The sequence below is a fragment of the Notolepis coatsorum genome (assembly GCF_963971535.1).
Source record: "Notolepis coatsorum genome assembly, chromosome: 20".
NCBI classification, from domain to species: Eukaryota; Metazoa; Chordata; class Actinopteri; order Aulopiformes; family Paralepididae; genus Notolepis; species Notolepis coatsorum.
In genome coordinates this window covers 1512465-1534530 of record NC_140184.1, presented here as the reverse complement: position 1 = coordinate 1534530, position 22066 = coordinate 1512465, and the positions used below count along the sequence as shown (strand labels likewise).

At 49.5% G+C, this 22066-nt stretch overlaps 1 protein-coding gene across 1 annotated transcript; it reads left to right on the top strand.

Moving 5' to 3' along the window:
- Nucleotides 1-6513: 6513 nt before the first annotated feature.
- Nucleotides 6514-21605, top strand: bcl2l10 (BCL2 like 10). Its single transcript, XM_084337598.1, has 3 exons — nucleotides 6514-6542; nucleotides 14020-14517; nucleotides 19592-21605. Exons 2-3 carry the CDS (start codon nucleotides 14023-14025, stop codon nucleotides 19712-19714), a joined length of 618 nt encoding a protein of 205 aa, XP_084193724.1. The 5' UTR covers nucleotides 6514-6542; nucleotides 14020-14022; the 3' UTR covers nucleotides 19715-21605.
- The last annotated feature ends 461 nt before the right edge of the window (nucleotides 21606-22066 follow it).

Here is a 22066-nt window from a genome sequence, read left to right as displayed (position 1 = left end):
CATCTGCACTGGGCTCTCCCCTCCTGTTTACTACAGCCTATATGTGTCCCTAAAACAAAACCATGATGAATTAATTAAATGTTTAACACAGCAGGGTCATTACAATTTTGCAGTTTTCTTTAGTTTTCTTGTTCGCCCAATAATGTTAACCAAAAGACATTGTGTATACTACTGGTGGGGGGGACTGTACATTGGAGGTGGTTGGGTGGGGGGGTTGGGTAGGAGTGGGGGGGGGGGGGGTTGGGTAGGTGGGGTGGGTGGGGGACACTGTACAACTGTACAAAGATGTACAAAGGTACATCTTTATTTGGAAAAGTGTGAAAATAAGGTAATGGGGGTAAGAAAACTCCCTACATTTCAGACTGACCTGAACACAACACAGCCTGGTGGCCTGAACACAGAGCAGCCTGGTGGCCTGAACACAGAGCAGCCTGGTGGCCTGAACACAGAGCAGCCTGGTGGCCTGAACACAGAGCAGTCTGGTGGCCTGAACACAGAGCAGTCTGGTGGCCTGAACACAGAGCAGCCTGGTGGCCTGAACACAGAGCAGCCTGGTGGCCTGAACACAGAGCAGCCTGGTGGCCTGAACACAGAGCAGCCTGGTGGCCTGAACACAGAGCAGCCTGGTGGCCTGAACACAGAGCAGCCTGGTGGCATGAACACAGAGCAGCCTGGTGGCCTGAACACAGAGCTGTCTGGTGGCCTGAACACAGAGCAGCCTGGTGGCCTGAACACAGAGCAGCCTGGTGGCCTGAACACAGAGCAGCCTGGTGGCCTGAACACAGAGCAGTCTGGTGGCCTGAACACAGAGCAGTCTGGTGGCCTGAACACAGAGCAGTCTGGTGGCCTGAACACAGAGCAGCCTGGTGGCCTGAACACAGTCTGGTGGCCTGAACACAGAGCAGCCTGGTGGCCTGAACACAGAGCAGCCTGGTGGCATGAACACAGAGCAGCCTGGTGGCCTGAACACAGAGCAGCCTGGTGGCCTGAACACAGAGCAGCCTGGTGGCCTGAACACAGAGCAGTCTGGTGGCCTGAACACAGAGCAGCCTGGTGGCCTGAACACAGAGCAGCCTGGTGGCATAAACACAGAGCAGCCTGGTGGCCTGAACACAGAGCAGCCTGGTGGCCTGAACACAGAGCAGTCTGGTGGCCTGAACACAGAGCAGCCTGATGGCCTGAACACAGAGCAGTCTGGTGGCCTGAACACAGAGCAGCCTGGTGGCCTGAACACAGAGCAGCCTGGTGGCCTGAACACAGAGCAGCCTGGTGGCCTGAACACAGAACAGCCTGGTGGCCTGAACAGTCTGGTGGCCTGAACACAGAGCAGCCTGGTGGCCTGAACACAGAGCAGTCTGGTGGCCTGAACACAGAGCAGTCTGGTGGCCTGAACACAGAGCAGCCTGGTGGCCTGAACAGTCTGGTGGCCTGAACACAGAGCAGCCTGGTGGCCTGAACACAGAGCAGTCTGGTGGCCTGAACACAGAGCAGTCTGGTGGCCTGAACACAGAGCAGCCTGGTGGCCTGAACACAGAGCAGCCTGGTGGCCTGAACACAGAGCAGCCTGGTGGCCTGAACACAGAGCAGCCTGGTGGCCTGAACACAGAGCAGCCTGGTGGCCTGAACACAGAGCAGTCTGGTGGCCTGAACACAGAGCAGTCTGGTGGCCTGAACACAGAGCAGCCTGGTGGCCTGAACACAGAGCAGTCTGGTGGCCTGAACACAGAGCAGTCTGGTGGCCTGAACACAGAGCAGCCTGGTGGCCTGAACACAGAGCAGCCTGGTGGCCTGAACACAGAGCAGTCTGGTGGCCTGAACACAGGGCAGCCTGGTGGCCTGAACACAGAGCAGTCTGGTGGCCTGAACACAGGGCAGCCTGATGGCCTGAACACAGAGCAGCCTGGTGGCCTGAACACAGTCTGGTGGCCTGAACACAACACAGCCTGGTGGCCTGAACACAGAGCAGCCTGGTGGCCTGAACACAGAGCAGCCTGGTGGCCTGAACACAGAGCAGCCTGGTGGCCTGAACACAGAGCAGCCTGGTGGCCTGAACACAGAGCAGTCTGGTGGCCTGAACACAGAGCAGTCTGGTGGCCTGAACACAGAGCAGCCTGGTGGCCTGAACACAGAGCAGCCTGGTGGCATGAACACAGAGCAGCCTGGTGGCCTGAACACAGAGCTGTCTGGTGGCCTGAACACAGAGCAGCCTGGTGGCCTGAACACAGAGCAGTCTGGTGGCCTGAACACAGAGCAGCCTGGTGGCCTGAACACAGAGCAGTCTGGTGGCCTGAACACAGTCTGGTGGCCTGAACACAGAGCAGCCTGGTGGCCTGAACACAGAGCAGCCTGGTGGCCTGAACACAGAGCAGCCTGGTGGCCTGAACACAGAGCAGCCTGGTGGCCTGAACACAGAGCAGTCTGGTGGCCTGAACACAGAGCAGCATGGTGGCCTGAACACAGAGCAGCCTGGTGGCATGAACACAGAGCAGCCTGGTGGCCTGAACACAGAGCTGTCTGGTGGCCTGAACACAGAGCAGCCTGGTGGCCTGAACACAGAGCAGCCTGGTGGCCTGAACACAGAGCAGCCTGGTGGCCTGAACACAGAGCAGTCTGGTGGCCTGAACACAGAGCAGCCTGGTGGCCTGAACACAGAGCAGCCTGGTGGCCTGAACACAGAGCAGCCTGGTGGCCTGAACACAGAGCAGTCTGGTGGCCTGAACACAGAGCAGCATGGTGGCCTGAACACAGAGCAGCCTGGTGGCATGAACACAGAGCAGCCTGGTGGCCTGAACACAGAGCTGTCTGGTGGCCTGAACACAGAGCAGCCTGGTGGCCTGAACACAGAGCAGTCTGGTGGCCTGAACACAGAGCAGTCTGGTGGCCTGAACACAGAGCAGCCTGGTGGCCTGAACACAGAGCAGTCTGGTGGCCTGAACACAGAGCAGCCTGGTGGCCTGAACACAGAGCAGTCTGGTGGCCTGAACACAGAGCAGTCTGGTGGCCTGAACACAGAGCAGTCTGGTGGCCTGAACACAGAGCAGCCTGGTGGCCTGAACACAGTCTGGTGGCCTGAACACAGAGCAGCCTGGTGGCCTGAACACAGAGCAGTCTGGTGGCCTGAACACAGTCTGGTGGCCTGAACACAGAGCAGTCTGGTGGCCTGAACACAGAGCAGCCTGGTGGCCTGAACACAGAGCAGCCTGGTGGCCTGAACACAGAGCAGCCTGGTGGCCTGAACACAGAGCAGCCTGGTGGCCTGAACACAGAGCAGTCTGGTGGCCTGAACACAGAGCAGCCTGGTGGCCTGAACACAGAGCAGTCTGGTGGCCTGAACACAGAGCAGCCTGGTGGCCTGAACACAGAGCAGCCTGGTGGCCTGAACACAGAGCAGCCTGGTGGCCTGAACACAGAGCAGCCTGGTGGCCTGAACACAGAGCAGTCTGGTGGCCTGAACACAGAGCAGTCTGGTGGCCTGAACACAGAGCAGCCTGGTGGCCTGAACACAGAGCAGCCTGGTGGCCTGAACACAGAGCAGCCTGGTGGCCTGAACACAGAGCTGTCTGGTGGCCTGAACACAGAGCAGTCTGGTGGCCTGAACACAGAGCAGCCTGGTGGCCTGAACACAGAGCAGCCTGGTGGCCTGAACACAGAGCTGTCTGGTGGCCTGAACACAGGGGCGAATATCTCCGCCCCTCCATATCACTCTCCGCTGCTGAAACACTGGTTTCAAACACTGATGCATTCGTATCATCAAGACTGGATTACTGTAACAGCATCCTCTACGGCTCACCAAACACTATCCTCAATAAACTCCAATATGTCCAAAACTCTGCTGCCCGCATGCTCACCTCCACCCGTCGCTCTGATCACATCACCCCTGTCCTCCACGACCTCCATTGGCTTCCGATCAAATACAGGATACAATTTAAAATACTTCTCATCACATTTAAAGCCCTCAACAACCTTGCCCCTCCCTACCTGTCCGACCTCCTCCACCGCCACACGCCCACCCGTCGTCCTTAGGTCTGCTGATGCCAACCTCCTAACACCTCCCACGACCAAGCTCCGGACCTGGGGCGACAGGGCCTTTGCTGCCCCCTCCCTCTGGAATGCCCTCCCCCGCCATATCCGTGATGCAAACACCCTGACCCTGATTTTAAATCAGCCCTCAAAACCCACCTTTTCAATCTTGCTTTTGACCTCTAATTCTGTCAGTTTTATTTTATTTTGTCATGTATTATTTTTGTTCTGTTTTTGTTTTGCCATAGTTTTGTCTCTTCTACGCATGTAAAACGTCTTTGAGCACCTGGACAAGTGCTATATAAAATAGATGTATTATTCTTATTATTCTTATTATTATTATTATTATTACCACACTACAGAAGGTTAACCCTTTCACTACCACACTACAGAAGGTTAACCTTTCACTACCACACTACAGAAGGTTAAGCTTTCACTGCCACACTACAGAAGGTTAACCCTTTCACTACCACACTACAGATGGTTAACGCTTTCACTACCACACTACAGATGGTTAACGCTTTCACTACCACACTACATAAGGTTAACCCTTTCACTACCACACTACAGACGGTTAACCTTTCACTACCACACTACAGAATGTTAACCTTTCACTACCACACTACAGACGGTTAACCTTTAACTACCACACTACAGATGGTTAACGCTTTCACTACCACACTACAGAAGGGTTAACCTTTCACTACCACACTACAGAAGGTTAACCTTTCACTACCACACTACAGATGGTTAACGCTTTCACTGCCACACTACAGAAGGTTAACCTTTCACTGCCACACTACAGAAGGTTAACCCTTTACTATCACACTACAGACGGTTAACCTTTCACTGCCACACTACAGAAGGTTAACCTTTCACTACCACACTACAGAAGGTTAACCCTTTACTATCACACTACAGACGGTTAACCTTTCACTACCATACTACAGACGGTTAACCTTTCACTGCCACACTACAGAAGGTTAACCTTTCACTACCACACTACAGAAGGTTAACCCTTTCACTACCACACTACAGACGGTTAACCCTTTCACTACCACACTACAGACGGTTAACCTTTCACTACCACACTACAGACGGTTAACCTTTCACTACCACACTACAGACGGTTAACCTTTCACTACCACACTACAGAAGGTTAACCCTTTCACTACCACACTACAGACGGTTAACCTTTCACTACCACACTACAGAAGGTTAACCCTTTCACTACCACACTACAGAAGGTTAACCTTTCACTGCCACACGACAGCGGGTTAACCTTTTCACTGCCAGACTTTTAACTGAAAGGGTTAACCTGCTGTCGTGTGGCAGTGAAATGGTTAACCTTCTGTTGCATGGCAGTGAAAGGGTTAACCTTCTGTAGTGTGGCAGTGAAAGGGTTAACTGTTTGGTATTTGGTATACATGATGAAGTTGTGTGTTTGGAGGGTGGAGAAAAGAGGGCGGGGCTCGATAGCCAATAGGTAATAGCCTAGCTAGCGGTATATAGTGAAAAAGACCATCAGCCATGCAGACTCATACTGTATGTGCCAGAAGCAGCACTATCCTCTCCTTCCTCCCCAACTTGTACAACTCATACTTACTTACCTGCCTGGCAAAGGAGATACCACCGTGATCAAGAATGTGGTTCACTCAGACACTGGTCACCGTATGCATAGACACTGGCGAAATGGGCCCTATATAACCATTTATGTCCCTATGCCATAAATGTCATGTATGTTGTGTATGTCATAAATGTCTATATGAATTGAAAATGGGGGACCCTGATGGAAACAAGACAAACGTCTTTCTCTGGTCTGCATCCCCTTAACAATTGTATGTATTGAGCCGTACTGTATTGTACCCATTCTGCAATCTGTTAAATAAAGTTTTCATTCATTCATTCATTCATTCATTCATTCATTCATTCATTCATTCAGGTCTACCATTTAGCTATGCAACTCCACTCACACAGGTAGTGAGCCCAAAATATACACATATTCTACACTGCTGTAAGTAGCAGTGTGTGTGTGTGTGCGTGCGTGTAGTGTGTGTGTGTGTGTGTGTGTGAGAGAGATAGCGGGAGAGAGAGAGAACTCTGGTTTATTACATAATAAGTCAGCATGTCCAAACTATGTAGATTTGACCAATATTTGATACATTTAGCTATGAAGCTATTCATTATTGTATTATATATTATTAGGCTATAATAACCTATATAATGATGATGATGATGATGATGATGGTGATGGTGATGATGATGATGATGATGATGATGTGTCTGGTCTGGGGTCTGTAGTAAAGCTGGTCTGGGGTCTGTAGTAAAGCTGGTCTGGGGTCAGTAGTAAAGCTGGTCTGGGGTCTGTAGTAAAGCTGGTCTGGGGTCTGTAGTAAAGCTGGTCTGGGGTCAGTAGTAAAGCCCCTAGGTGGGTGTTGTTACAGAGAAAGGGGCGGAGTCAGAGCAGTCGGCTCTCCTTCCTGTCTGTACGTGGAAACACACGGTCTGATCTCGCTGGGAGGGTGAGCTTTTCTTTCATTTGGGATCTTATTCTATGACTTGTATTGTTGTTCTCTGGTTGACCGTAGAAAAGAAAAACCTTAGCCATGCTTAGGTGTTTCTAATTGTGTAGAAAGATGGCGTGAAACGCCTCGTTTTGGACCCAGAGTGAAGCAGGCTGAGCCGCTGCTCGGGTCGGTAGTGAGTGACGTTCGCTGCTCCTTTGTGTGTCGAGCTCCACGGATGAAGATGGAACATTAGTTAGCTAACCTACAAGCTAACCTAGCTCCTTCTGACCACCGTTACACCAGTGAGCTAACCTAGCGAGCTAGTGGAGCTCCTTCTGACCAACGTTACGTTAGTTAGCCATGATTTATTTTTAAACCAATGTTACACTAACTTGCCCCTCTGTCAACGTGATTGTATGTTAATCCTGATGATAACTGAGCTAATGTAGCCAAGTAGTGTCGGATAGTAGTAACCGTGAAGAGAGAGCCTGTGTAGAGGCCACTACTGTCACCTAACGTTAGTGTAGAGGCCACTACTGTCACCTAACGTTAGTGTAGAGGCCACTACTGTCACCTAACGTTAGTGTAGAGGCCACTACTGTCACCTAACGTTAGTGTAGAGGCCACTACTGTCACCTAACGTTAGTGTAGAGGCCACTACTGTCACCTAACGTTAGTGTAGAGGCCACTACTGTCACCTAACGTTAGTGTAGAGGCCACTACTGTCACCTAACGTTAGTGTAGAGGCCACTACTGTCACCTAACGTTAGTGTAGAGGCCACTACTGTCACCTAACTGTAGCTTTGAAACCACTACTGTCACCTAACGTTAGTGTAGAGGCCACTACTGTCACCTAACGTTAGTGTAGAGGCTACTACTGTCACCTAACGTTAGTGTAGAGGCCACTACTGTCACCTAACGTTAGTGTAGAGGCCACTACTGTCGCCTAACGTTAGTGTAGAGGCCACTACTGTCGCCTAACGTTAGTGTAGAGGCCACTACTGTCACCTAACGTTAGTGTAGAGGCCACTACTGTCACCTAACGTTAGTGTAGAGGCCACTACTGTCACCTAACGTTAGTGTAGAGGTTACTACTGTCACCTAACGTTAGTGTAGAGGCCACTACTGTCACCTAACGTTAGTGTAGAGGTTACTACTGTCACCTAACGTTAGTGTAGAGGCCACTACTGTCACCTAACGTTAGTGTAGAGGTTACTACTGTCACCTAACGTTAGTGTAGAGGCCACTACTGTCACCTAACGTTAGTGTAGAGGCCACTACTGTCACCTAACGTTAGTGTAGAGGCCACTACTGTCACCTAACGTTAGTGTAGAGGCCACTACTGTCACCTAACGTTAGTGTAGAGGCTACTACTGTCACCTAACGTTAGTGTAGAGGCCACTACTGTCACCTAACGTTAGTGTAGAGGCCACTACTGTCACCTAACGTTAGTGTAGAGGCCACTACTGTCACCTAACGTTAGTGTAGAGGCCACTACTGTCGCCTAACGTTAGTGTAGAGGCCACTACTGTCACCTAACGTTAGTGTAGAGGCCACTACTGTCACCTAACGTTAGTGTAGAGGCCACTACTGTCGCCTAACGTTAGTGTAGAGGCCACTACTGTCACCTAACGTTAGTGTAGAGGCCACTACTGTCGCCTAACGTTAGTGTAGAGGCCACTACTGTCACCTAACGTTAGTGTAGAGGCCACTACTGTCGCCTAACGTTAGTGTAGAGGCCACTACTGTCGCCTAACGTTAGTGTAGAGGCCACTACTGTCGCCTAACGTTAGTGTAGAGGCTACTACTGTCACCTAACGTTAGTGTAGAGGCCACTACTGTCACCTAACGTTAGTGTAGAGGCCACTACTGTCGCCTAACGTTAGTGTAGAGGCCACTACTGTCGCCTAACGTTAGTGTAGAGGCCACTACTGTCGCCTAACGTTAGTGTAGAGGCCACTACTGTCACCTAACGTTAGTGTAGAGGCCACTACTGTCACCTAACGTTAGTGTAGAGGCCACTACTGTCACCTAACGTTAGTGTAGAGGCCACTACTGTCACCTAACGTTAGTGTAGAGGCCACTACTGTCACCTAACGTTAGTGTAGAGGCCACTACTGTCGCCTAACGTTAGTGTAGAGGCCACTACTGTCGCCTAACGTTAGTGTAGAGGCCACTACTGTCGCCTAACGTTAGTGTAGAGGCCACTACTGTCACCTAACGTTAGTGTAGAGGCCACTACTGTCACCTAACGTTAGTGTAGAGGCCACTACTGTCGCCTAACGTTAGTGTAGAGGCCACTACTGTCACCTAACGTTAGTGTAGAGGCCACTACTGTCACCTAACGTTAGTGTAGAGGCTACTACTGTCACCTAACGTTAGTGTAGAGGCCACTACTGTCACCTAACGTTAGTGTAGAGGCCACTACTGTCACCTAACGTTAGTGTAGAGGTTACTACTGTCACCTAACGTTAGTGTAGAGGCCACTACTGTCACCTAACGTTAGTGTAGAGGCCACTACTGTCACCTAACGTTAGTGTAGAGGCCACTACTGTCACCTAACGTTAGTGTAGAGGCTACTACTGTCACCTAACGTTAGTGTAGAGGCCACTACTGTCACCTAACGTTAGTGTAGAGGCCACTACTGTCACCTAACGTTAGTGTAGAGGCCACTACTGTCACCTAACGTTAGTGTAGAGGCCACTACTGTCGCCTAACGTTAGTGTAGAGGCCACTACTGTCACCTAACGTTAGTGTAGAGGCCACTACTGTCACCTAACGTTAGTGTAGAGGCCACTACTGTCGCCTAACGTTAGTGTAGAGGCCACTACTGTCACCTAACGTTAGTGTAGAGGCCACTACTGTCGCCTAACGTTAGTGTAGAGGCCACTACTGTCACCTAACGTTAGTGTAGAGGCCACTACTGTCGCCTAACGTTAGTGTAGAGGCCACTACTGTCGCCTAACGTTAGTGTAGAGGCCACTACTGTCGCCTAACGTTAGTGTAGAGGCTACTACTGTCACCTAACGTTAGTGTAGAGGCCACTACTGTCACCTAACGTTAGTGTAGAGGCTACTACTGTCACCTAACGTTAGTGTAGAGGCCACTACTGTCACCTAACGTTAGTGTAGAGGCCACTACTGTCGCCTAACGTTAGTGTAGAGGCCACTACTGTCGCCTAACGTTAGTGTAGAGGCCACTACTGTCACCTAACGTTAGTGTAGAGGCCACTACTGTCGCCTAACGTTAGTGTAGAGGCCACTACTGTCGCCTAACGTTAGTGTAGAGGCCACTACTGTCGCCTAACGTTAGTGTAGAGGCTACTACTGTCACCTAACGTTAGTGTAGAGGCCACTACTGTCACCTAACGTTAGTGTAGAGGCCACTACTGTCACCTAACGTTAGTGTAGAGGCCACTACTGTCGCCTAACGTTAGTGTAGAGGCCACTACTGTCGCCTAACGTTAGTGTAGAGGCCACTACTGTCGCCTAACGTTAGTGTAGAGGCCACTACTGTCACCTAACGTTAGTGTAGAGGCCACTACTGTCGCCTAACGTTAGTGTAGAGGCCACTACTGTCGCCTAACGTTAGTGTAGAGGCCACTACTGTCACCTAACGTTAGTGTAGAGGCCACTACTGTCACCTAACGTTAGTGTAGAGGCCACTACTGTCGCCTAACGTTAGTGTAGAGGCCACTACTGTCGCCTAACGTTAGTGTAGAGGCCACTACTGTCGCCTAACGTTAGTGTAGAGGCTACTACTGTCACCTAACGTTAGTGTAGAGGCCACTACTGTCACCTAACGTTAGTGTAGAGGCCACTACTGTCACCTAACGTTAGTGTAGAGGCCACTACTGTCGCCTAACGTTAGTGTAGAGGCCACTACTGTCGCCTAACGTTAGTGTAGAGGCCACTACTGTCGCCTAACGTTAGTGTAGAGGCTACTACTGTCACCTAACGTTAGTGTAGAGGCCACTACTGTCACCTAACGTTAGTGTAGAGGCCACTACTGTCGCCTAACGTTAGTGTAGAGGCCACTACTGTCACCTAACGTTAGTGTAGAGGCCACTACTGTCGCCTAACGTTAGTGTAGAGGCCACTACTGTCGCCTAACGTTAGTGTAGAGGCCACTACTGTCGCCTAACGTTAGTGTAGAGGCTACTACTGTCACCTAACGTTAGTGTAGAGGCCACTACTGTCACCTAACGTTAGTGTAGAGGCCACTACTGTCACCTAACGTTAGTGTAGAGGCCACTACTGTCGCCTAACGTTAGTGTAGAGGCCACTACTGTCGCCTAACGTTAGTGTAGAGGCCACTACTGTCGCCTAACGTTAGTGTAGAGGCCACTACTGTCACCTAACGTTAGTGTAGAGGCCACTACTGTCACCTAACGTTAGTGTAGAGGCCACTACTGTCGCCTAACGTTAGTGTAGAGGCCACTACTGTCACCTAACGTTAGTGTAGAGGCCACTACTGTCACCTAACGTTAGTGTAGAGGCTACTACTGTCACCTAACGTTAGTGTAGAGGCCACTACTGTCACCTAACGTTAGTGTAGAGGTTACTACTGTCACCTAACGTTAGTGTAGAGGCCACTACTGTCACCTAACGTTAGTGTAGAGGTTACTACTGTCACCTAACGTTAGTGTAGAGGCCACTACTGTCACCTAACGTTAGTGTAGAGGCCACTACTGTCACCTAACGTTAGTGTAGAGGCCACTACTGTCACCTAACGTTAGTGTAGAGGCCACTACTGTCACCTAACGTTAGTGTAGAGGCTACTACTGTCACCTAACGTTAGTGTAGAGGCCACTACTGTCACCTAACGTTAGTGTAGAGGCCACTACTGTCACCTAACGTTAGTGTAGAGGCCACTACTGTCACCTAACGTTAGTGTAGAGGCCACTACTGTCGCCTAACGTTAGTGTAGAGGCCACTACTGTCACCTAACGTTAGTGTAGAGGCCACTACTGTCACCTAACGTTAGTGTAGAGGCCACTACTGTCGCCTAACGTTAGTGTAGAGGCCACTACTGTCACCTAACGTTAGTGTAGAGGCCACTACTGTCGCCTAACGTTAGTGTAGAGGCCACTACTGTCACCTAACGTTAGTGTAGAGGCCACTACTGTCGCCTAACGTTAGTGTAGAGGCCACTACTGTCGCCTAACGTTAGTGTAGAGGCCACTACTGTCGCCTAACGTTAGTGTAGAGGCTACTACTGTCACCTAACGTTAGTGTAGAGGCCACTACTGTCACCTAACGTTAGTGTAGAGGCCACTACTGTCGCCTAACGTTAGTGTAGAGGCCACTACTGTCGCCTAACGTTAGTGTAGAGGCCACTACTGTCACCTAACGTTAGTGTAGAGGCCACTACTGTCGCCTAACGTTAGTGTAGAGGCCACTACTGTCGCCTAACGTTAGTGTAGAGGCCACTACTGTCGCCTAACGTTAGTGTAGAGGCTACTACTGTCACCTAACGTTAGTGTAGAGGCCACTACTGTCACCTAACGTTAGTGTAGAGGCCACTACTGTCACCTAACGTTAGTGTAGAGGCCACTACTGTCGCCTAACGTTAGTGTAGAGGCCACTACTGTCGCCTAACGTTAGTGTAGAGGCCACTACTGTCGCCTAACGTTAGTGTAGAGGCCACTACTGTCACCTAACGTTAGTGTAGAGGCCACTACTGTCACCTAACGTTAGTGTAGAGGCCACTACTGTCGCCTAACGTTAGTGTAGAGGCCACTACTGTCACCTAACGTTAGTGTAGAGGCCACTACTGTCACCTAACGTTAGTGTAGAGGCTACTACTGTCACCTAACGTTAGTGTAGAGGCCACTACTGTCACCTAGCGTTAGTGTGGAGGCCACTACTGTCACCTAACGTTAGTGTAGAGGCCACTACTGTCACCTAACGTTAGTGTAGAGGCCACTACTGTCACCTAACGTTGGTGTAGAGGCCACTACTGTCACCTAACGTTGGTGTAGAGGCCACTACTGTCACCTAACGTTAGTGTAGAGGCCACTACTGTCGCCTAACGTTAGTGTAGAGGCCACTACTGTCACCTAACGTTAGTGTAGAGGCCACTACTGTCACCTAACGTTGGTGTAGAGGCCACTACTGTCACCTAACGTTAGTGTAGAGGCCACTACTGTCACCTAACTAGCTTTGAAACCACTACTGTCACCTAACTAGCTTAAAAAATTATTGAAGTGAGATGAACAGACTGAAAACTTTATTTTATTAGATAAAACATGTTGACAAAGTTTTACTTTGCAGTTGAAAAAAGGTAATAAATAGCAATATATCGCAATATTAATATCGCAATACTCGGCACATCGCAACATATTTTTAATCGCAATACTATCGTATTGTGACTTAAATATCATGATAGTATCGTATCGTGAGGCCTCTGGTGATTCCCACCCCTAGTATCTGCATCATTGTCACAATAACGGGGGCCGTTTCCCCCAGTACTGTTAACACTATCAGTGCCGACCTTGTTTACCCCGTTGAGTGCCGTCATCCACTTCAATGTTAGCGTTAAAAACGCCTAATCTATGTTTTAAATTATGGCTGTGTGTCTAATCTGCCCGTCGCTTATCAATGACTTGTTTGCAGTCAACATTGTCGAAACGGATTGTTTTTTAATCGGTTCATATCCTTTTTATAGCATTTCGAAAAGCTATCGTTCTCTCGCAAATTTTCGGAAATATTCCCCCATAAACGGCATTTACTGGAATATTCTAGAATACACAAAAACGTTGTCATTTTTCGGCCTATTTATGAATAGTTTTCAAATAAACGCTAGATTATCGATAGTATATGTGTACGTATGCACGCTATAGAGGCGATCTGAAAAATCGATTATCTTATTTCCTCATCAGCGATCACAGCCAAACAGCCACATCACACACAGGGCAAGCGCTGATATCTCCGTGAAAACAGGTCTGATTATCCTAAGACTGCTAAAATAGATTCCTTACCTGAGATCAGATGTTATCCAAAAAGATTATTCCAATTCCTGATCGCCATTCCAAATATCGATCACGCTTATTGATTACAGTGTTGGTACTGTAAATACATAATCGTCGCTGTTCTGAGGGCCGGCGATCACTTGGTCTCTTCAGATGCCTTGACGGAAAAATTAAATGAGCAAACTGACCCACTCCCCCTGCATCAGTCAGAACTGATGGGGTGCAGTTACACAGGGAGAGACGATAGGGGGCGGTATCTTCCCAATTGAGCTCAGAGAGACTGCAGCACTAACCCGAGGCTCGATTGATGAAATATGAATTCAAATCGCCAATAAAAAAAATACGGCAAACAAGCGACATTTGTCGTCGGTCGGCACTCAGGGGGGGGTCTGATGAAACGAGAATAGTCGTCACTGGCACTCAAACTGTTAATTGTTAGCTGTGTGTAGCAACATTGAAAAGCCACGATGAAGCCCTCTTGCAGTGATCTGAAGCCGTGTGTTGTGTTGTCCCCGTCAGAACATGTCGTGTTGGCTGTGGAAAGAGACCCTGGCCTTGGCAGAGGACTATCTGTCTCTCTGCAGCGCCAGCCCCCGGCCAGCGTCCCCCCCTCCCAGCGGCCCGGCGGCGGCCATGAGGCTCCTGGCGCGGGACATGGAGACCCAGCACCACGCGCGCTTCCACTCGCTCGCCCAGACCTTCCTGTGCCAGTGCGGGCCGGACCCCTGCGCCAGCCTCAGGAAGGTGATGGAGGAGCTGGTGGGTGACGGACAGTTGAACTGGGGGAGGGTGGTGTCCCTCTTCACCTTCACGGGGGTGCTGGCCAGGATGCTGCTGGAGCGGGAGGGGGAACCGGGGCGGGACCTCGGGCCGGGGCAGGACCAGGGACCCGGGCAGGACCAGGGGCAGGACCTCGGGCCGGGGCAGGGGCCCGGGAGCTGCAGGGAGCTGGCGGAGACCATAGCAGACTACCTGGGGGAGGAGAAGAAAGACTGGCTGCTGCAGAACGACGGCTGGGTAGGTGTTTGTAGCCTGGATGCTGCTCGCTCATTCATTCATTCATTCTTTTATTTTTTTATCCACTTTTTCTCCCATTTTCTATATTTTCTCCCATCCCAATTTCGTATCATCCAATTCTCATTCATTCATTCATTCATTCATTTCATTCATTTCATTCATTTCATTCCTAAACACACAGGCTGCATGGCTGTGAAGGAGAGTGACATGTAGGATGTTTTGAATACTAGGATGCAGGTTGCAGGCACATTTTCACTGAGGTCACAGTCACCTAGCATACGAAGTGTCAAGTCAGATGATCAGATTTAAACATTTAGTGTAAAAACAACGATACTAAAATGATTGGAAAGTGATTTCTTAAACCAGTTAGCAGAACCAATCTAGTTTGGAAGAAACGGGTCTACTTGAAGTTGCATTTTAAATGTTTCTGTGTGTGTGTGTCTGCATCTCTCCCTGTGTGTCTCCATGTATCTCCCTGTGTCTGCATGTCTCTGTGTCTCTCTGTGTGTCTCTGTGTGTCTCTCTGTGTCTCTGTGTGTCTCTGTGTGTGTCTCTGTGTCTCTGTGTGTCTCTGTGTGTCTCTCTGTGTCTCTGTGTGTCTCTGTGTGTCTCTGTGTGTCTCTCTGTGTCTCTGTGTGTCTCTGTGTGTCTCTCTGTGTCTCTGTGTGTCTCTGTGTGTCTCTGTGTGTCTCTGTGTGTCTCTGTGTGTCTCTGTGTGTCTCTGTGTGTCTCTCTGTGTCTCTGTGTGTCTCTCTGTGTCTCCCTGTGTGTCTCCCTGTGTGTCTCCCTGTGTCTCTGTGTGTCTCTGTGTGTCTCTCTGTGTCTCTGTGTGTCTCTCTGTGTCTCTCTGTGTCTCTCTGTGTCTCTGTGTGTCTCTCTGTGTCTCTGTGTGTCTCCGTGTGTCTCTCTCTGTGTCTCTCTGTGTGTCTCTGTGTGTCTCTGTGTGTCTCTGTGTGTCTCCATGTGTGTCTCTGTTAGGGGTGGGAATCACCAGTTTCATCATGATATGATACGATATCGATTCTTTGGACAACGATACAATATTTGCCGATATCACAAAGTCTCTCACGATACAATACGATTAGATTAGATTCAGGTGCCTGCAATCGATATGAGATGATATCATATGCCCATTTAACACAATCGGTAACATTTAGATCAACTAAAAAAAGGTAACGAAAATATCATTTGACATTTGTATTTTTGAGCTCTTCCAGACATTTAAAGGAAAATCAATCTATTGTTTTTAATACAAATAGACCTCCTGTTCACTGTAAAGTGCCACGTTTTGATATATTGAGCTTTAAACTTTAAGCTCCATTTTTTGGAACTCAAAACTCAACCTAAAACCCCTCCCTACCTCCCTCTCCCAAACCGTTCCTACAACAATTTGTTGATGTTGCATGATCATGTATAGGATAGGCCTACATTTATTATGTATTATATTGTTTATGTTTAAATAACATTTAAACATCAAACTCCTCTGACCTCATCTGCTCTTTCCAAAGACGCGCGCACACACACACACACAGAAAGGGAGAATGCTATGCTGTAACGTCTACACACACGGAGCTACTGCTGTTGTTCTTGGGCGGATATGAGACTCGCCACAGGATTTTCAAATAAGAGTATCGATATGAATCGATCTTATTACATTGCATCGATCCGATTCGATCGTTGATAATTACATCGATGTATCGATCTGGATCGATGTATCGTCCCACCCCTAGTCTCTGTGTGTCTCTGTGTCTCCATGTGTGTCTCCCTGTGTCTCTGTCTGTCTCTGTGTGTGTCTCTGTGTGTCTCCGTGTGTCTCTGTGTGTGTCTCTGTGTGTCTCTGTGTGTCTCTGTGTGTCTCCCTGTGTCTCTGTGTGTCTCCGTGTGTCTCTGTGTGTCTCTGTGTGTCTCTGTGTGTCTCTGTGTGTGTCTCTGTGTGTCTCTGTGTGTCTCCCTGTGTCTCTGTGTGTCTCTGTGTGTCTCCGTGTGTCTCTGTGTGTGTCTCTGTGTGTCTCTGTGTGTGTCTCTGTGTGTCTCCATGTGTGTCTCTGTGTGTCTATGTGTGTCTCTGTGTGTCTCTGTGTGTCTCCCTGTGTCTCTGTGTGTCTCTGTGTGTCTCTGTGTGTCTCTGTGTGTCTCTCTGTGTGTCTCTGTGTGTCTCCCTGTGTCTCTCTGTGTCTCCATGTGTCTGTGTGTCTCCCTGTGTCTCTGTGTGTCTCTGTGTGTCTCCATGTGTCTCTGTGTGTCTCCGTGTGTCTCTGTGTGTCTCTGTGTGTCTCCGTGTGTCTCCATGTGTCTCCGTGTGTCTCCATGTGTCTCTCTGTGTCTCTGTGTGTCTATCTGTGTCTCTGTGTGTCTCTGTGTGTCTCTGTGTGTCTCTCTGTGTGTCTCTGTGTGTCTCTCTGTGTGTCTCTGTGTGTCTCCGTGTGTCTCTCTGTGTGTCTCTCTGTGTCTCTGTGTGTCTCTCTGTGTCTCTGTGTCTCTGTGTGTCTCTGTGTGTCTCTGTGTGTCTCTGTGTGTCTCTGTGTCTCTGTGTGTCTCTGTGTCTCTCTGTGTCTCTGTGTGTCTCTGTGTCTCTCTGTGTGTCTCTGTGTGTCTCTCTGTGTCTCTCTGTGTCTCTGTGTGTCTCTGTGTGTCTCTCTGTGTCTCTGTGTGTCTCTGTGTGTCTCTGTGTGTCTCTCTGTGTCTCTGTGTGTATCTCTGTGTGTCTCTGTGTGTCTCATGTACCGTTACACCCCTACTCCTCTATCACTCCTCTATACAAGGACTCTAGTAAATCATGACATCAGATCAGGGATCCACTGTTGACCTTAAAGTCAGGTCAGTAGGTCAAAGATCCTTCGAGGTGACGGCACCAAGGCTCTGGAACGCTCTCCCCCTGGACCTGCGGACTGCCCCCTCTGAACTCTTTAAAAAAAAAAAAAAAAAAACACATTTGTTTAGACAGGCCTTTGGTCATACATAGGCACTCTTTCTTGTCCTCACTGTTCCTATAGTTTTGTTTTTTATTTAGTGACTAATGATTTTATCTAAATTCTTTTATTCTACTTTATCTGGTTTCACTGTTTTTTAACTGCTGTCTGTTGTTGTTGTTGTTGCCATTTATTTCTGATTTCTGTTTTAGTTTTTATATACTAAGCTGTAGTGTGAAGCACCCTGTGCATTCGTGCTGTGAAGGGTGCTATATAAATAAAAGTCGTTCATTCATCCAAAGATCCACGGGTCCCCAAGCTATTTACACTGTCCACAAAAACGAGCAAAACAGTATTGTAATGATTACTTTACAAGTGTAGGTCTAATTACTGTAATGTGATGAAGGGGCTGTGATATATGGGCCAGACTACCAGACTGGTGCTCAGACCGGCATTTATTGATCTCCTATTGATTGTAGTGACAGTGACTCGCCCGACATACACGTGTACCGACCCCGGGGCGGTCTGACTCTGTGCTGTGAAGCAGAGGGCCCCAACATGGTCAACCACACACGGATTGATGACCTTTGACCCCCACAGAACCATTTATGAGTTTCCCTCTTCAGGCTATTTCACCTGATTTAGTTGGAGGAAGAGCATTCAATTCAAATGTTTATACTTCACAAGGAAGAAAGTATCTCCACTAAAGATTATAAATATAATAATAATAATAATAATAATAATAATTTAATAATAATAATAATAATAATAATAATACATTCAATTTGTAGTGCACTCTACTTTTTGGAAACCAAATCTCGGAGTGCTAGTGCTACAGGGTAAACACATAGGCAATTAAAAAACAAGGCATAAAAACATACCAAAAAAAAGGGATAAAACACACAAAGGCGTGTATAAAAAGGTTAAAACTAAGAGAAGGCTTTTGTGAAGAGGTACATTTTTAGTCTTTTAAAAGAAACAGTGCTCTGTGGTGCTCTCAGGGAGGGCATGGTGCTCTGTGGTGCTCTCAGGGAGGGCATGGTGCTCTGTGGTGCTCTCAGGGAGGGCATGGTGCTCTGTGGTGCTCTCAGGGAGGGCATGGTGCTCTGTGGTGCTCTCAGGGAGGGCATGGTGCTCTGTGGTGCTCTCAGGGAGGGCATGGTGCTCTGTGGTGCTCTCAGGGAGGGCATGGTGCTCTGTGGTGCTCTCAGGGAGGGCATGGTGCTCTGTGGTGCTCTCAGGGAGGGCATGGTGCTCTGTGGTGCTCTCAGGGAGGGCATGGTGCTCTGTGGTGCTCTCAGGGAGGGCATGGTGCTCTGTGGTGCTCTCAGGGAGGGCATGGTGCTCTGTGGTGCTCTCAGGGAGGGCATGGTGCTCTGTGGTGCTCTCAGGGAGGGCATGGTGCTCTGTGGTGCTCTCAGGGAGGGCATGGTGCTCTGTGGTGCTTGCGAGGCCAGACCTCTCTCCACACTGTCAGCGCTGAGGGGAGGTCTGGATGAACCCATTATCCCAGGATACAGTGATGGTGTCCTTTGTAAAATAGTGTCTCAGAAGGCGGAAGGGGAGGAGAATCTTACCTGAAAGTCGACCAATGGCAGCTGATAGACTTATCTGTGAGTCAGACTTAGGTTGGGAGTGACTGTCACCTAACTGGTGTTCTGCTGTCTGTCTGTCCCTACAGGAGGGGTTCTGTCTGGGTCCTAACTGGTGTTCTGCTGTCTGTCTGTCTGTCCCTACAGGAGGGGTTCTGTCTGGGTCCTAACTGGTGTTCTGCTGTCTGTCTGTCTGTCCCTACAGGAGGGGTTCTGTCTGGGTCCTAACTGGTGTTCTGCTGTCTGTCTGTCTGTCCCTACAGGAGGGGTTCTGTCTGGGTCCTAACTGGTGTTCTGCTGTCTGTCTGTCTGTCTGTCCCTACAGGAGGGGTTCTGTCTGGGTCCTAACTGGTGTTCTGCTGTCTGTCTGTCTGTCTGTCCCTACAGGAGGGGTTCTGTCTGGGTCCTAACTGGTGTTCTGCTGTCTGTCTGTCTGTCTGTCCCTACAGGAGGGGTTCTGTCTGGGTCCTAACTGGTGTTCTGCTGTCTGTCTGTCTGTCTGTCCCTACAGGAGGGGTTCTGTCTGGGTCCTAACTGGTGTTCTGCTGTCTGTCTGTCTGTCTGTCCCTACAGGAGGGGTTCTGTAGATTCTCCCGCAGTGCCAGAGAGGTGAACCACGACAGCTCCATGAAGACGGCCCTGTTTGCTGCTGCCGGGGTGGGCATCGCCGGCCTCACCTTCCTGCTGGTGCGCTAGCACGCCTGCTTCTTCCTCTTCCTCCTCCTCCTCCTCCTCCTCCTCCTCCTCCTCCTCCTCCTCCTCCTCCTCCTCCTCCTCCTCCTCCTCCTCCTCCTCCTCCTCCTCCTCCTCAGTTCCATCTCTCACCAGCTCTGTAGACCCCCCCCCCCCCATCCCCCCCGGCCCCTTTTTAGTTTCATCTGTTTTTGGTATTCAGGGTTTTTGATTTGAGTCATCAACTGAATGTTTGCACATTATTCCAGGCCCCTCCCTCCCTTCCTTCTAGAATGACTTTTTAGTCACTTGCTCCTTAAGATTGTAAACATGATTTTGAATGCCTTCAGAAAACAACGGAGTAAAGTGATATCAGTTGCACATCTTTCTCCTTGTCAGAGGTGGTGCTGAGCGCGGGGCCGTGGAGCCAGAGTGTCTGAGTTTGTGTTTTCAGCCGTGCAGCTACGGAAGAGTGTCATTTCAGTTTGCCTCCTTATTGGTTTTTGTCTTCATATAATTTGTCGGCTGCCTTTTTGTTTTGTTTTTGTTGTTGTTGTTGTATAATTCACGCATTGACCTGGGTTGTGTATGTGTGGCATAGAGCCATTCTAGTGCAAGACGTATAAATTAATATATTATATTTATATGAAATAAAAACCATAAGCAGTGGCCATGTTGTAATGAACCCATGGCAAATTAAATTAGTTTGTTTCCTATCGTCTGGCCTGCGTCATGTGAAACGGACCTCTCTCTGGTCAGACAGCGTTCCCAGACCTCTCTCTCTGGTCAGACAGCGTTCCCAGACCTCTCTCTCTGGTCAGACAGCGTTCCCAGACCCTCTCTCTCTGGTCAGACAGCGTTCCCAGACCTCTCTCTCTGGTCAGACAGCGTTCCCAGACCTCTCTCTCTGGTCAGACAGCGTTCCCAGACCTCTCTCTCTGGTTAGACAGCGTTCCCAGACCTCTCTCTGGTCAGACAGCGTTCCCAGACCTCTCTCTCTGGTCAGACAGCGTTCCCAGACCTCTCTCTGGTCAGACAGCGTTCCCAGACCTCTCTCTGGCGAGACAGCGTTCCCAGACCTCTCTCTGGTCAGACAGCGTTCCCAGACCTCTCTCTGGTCAGACAGCGTTCCCAGACCTCTCTCTGGTCAGACAGCGTTCCCAGACCTCTCTCTGGTCAGACAGCGTTCCCAGACCTCTCTCTCTGGTCAGACAGCGTTCCCAGACCTCTCTCTCTGGTCAGACAGCGTTCCCAGACCTCTCTCTCTGGTCAGACAGCGTTCCCAGACCTCTCTCTCTGGTCAGACAGCGTTCCCAGACCTCTCTCTCTGGTCAGACAGCGTTCCCAGACCTCTCTCTCTGGTCAGACAGCGTTCCCAGACCTCTCTCTCTGGTCAGACAGCGTTCCCAGACCTCTCTCTCTGGTCAGACAGCGTTCCCAGACCTCTCTCTCTGGTCAGACAGCGTTCCCAGACCTCTCTCTGGTCAGACAGCGTTCCCAGACCTCTCTCTGGTCAGACAGCGTTCCCAGACGGGGGTCAGACAGCGTTCCCAGACGGGGGTCAGACAGCGTTCCCAGACGGGGGTCAGACAGCGTTCCCAGACGGGGTTCAGACAGCGTTCCCAGACGGGGTTCAGACAGCGTTCCCAGACGGGGGTCAGACAGCGTTCCCAGACGGGGGCCTGCTTCACACGGTGCGGGCCACCAGGCGCTGGTGCTACTGTATAATGTTTCTCTCATATCTGACAAACCAGGGACCAATTCTCCACTTTTAACATGTTACTATGTTTAGTACAAGATTAGAACAAATTGTTGCAATTCTCCCCCACAGATCTCTCAAGCGTTATATTTTTACATTGTTTTTTGTTTTATTTATTTATGTCACAAGTTTCTTAATAAAAAGATCCAATCATGAGCCGTCTCTTCTCTGCGTCTTGCTGGTCCTCTGGCAGCAGTTGGACTGGATGTTGACTCACAGCCACTTCCTGCCGTCAGGCCTCAAGCTCCACATCCTCTCTTGCATTCATTTCTTAGAATCTCAAAAATAAAAAACGCTGACTTGATTCCTGGCAGACGCTTGGCCTCTTCCTGGTAGCAGCTTTCTCTGGTCGGCTAGTAGTGAAAGATCAGCTATTCACACAGTGGCTTAGTTTAGTGCAGAACATGTTTGGAAGGTACATTTACATTTAGTACTTTAGCTGAACTCTTTTATCCAAAGCGACTTGCAGGTTCTAGTACGACAAGTCAGCAGGAAGGAAGGGCACAACTTGTCAGCTGAGCGACAATGTTCATCAAACAGTGTTGAAACTTGGGCGTTGCAGTGTTGAGTGCAGTCAGAGTATCCGAATTAGAAAGGTCTTCATTGCCAAATAGTTT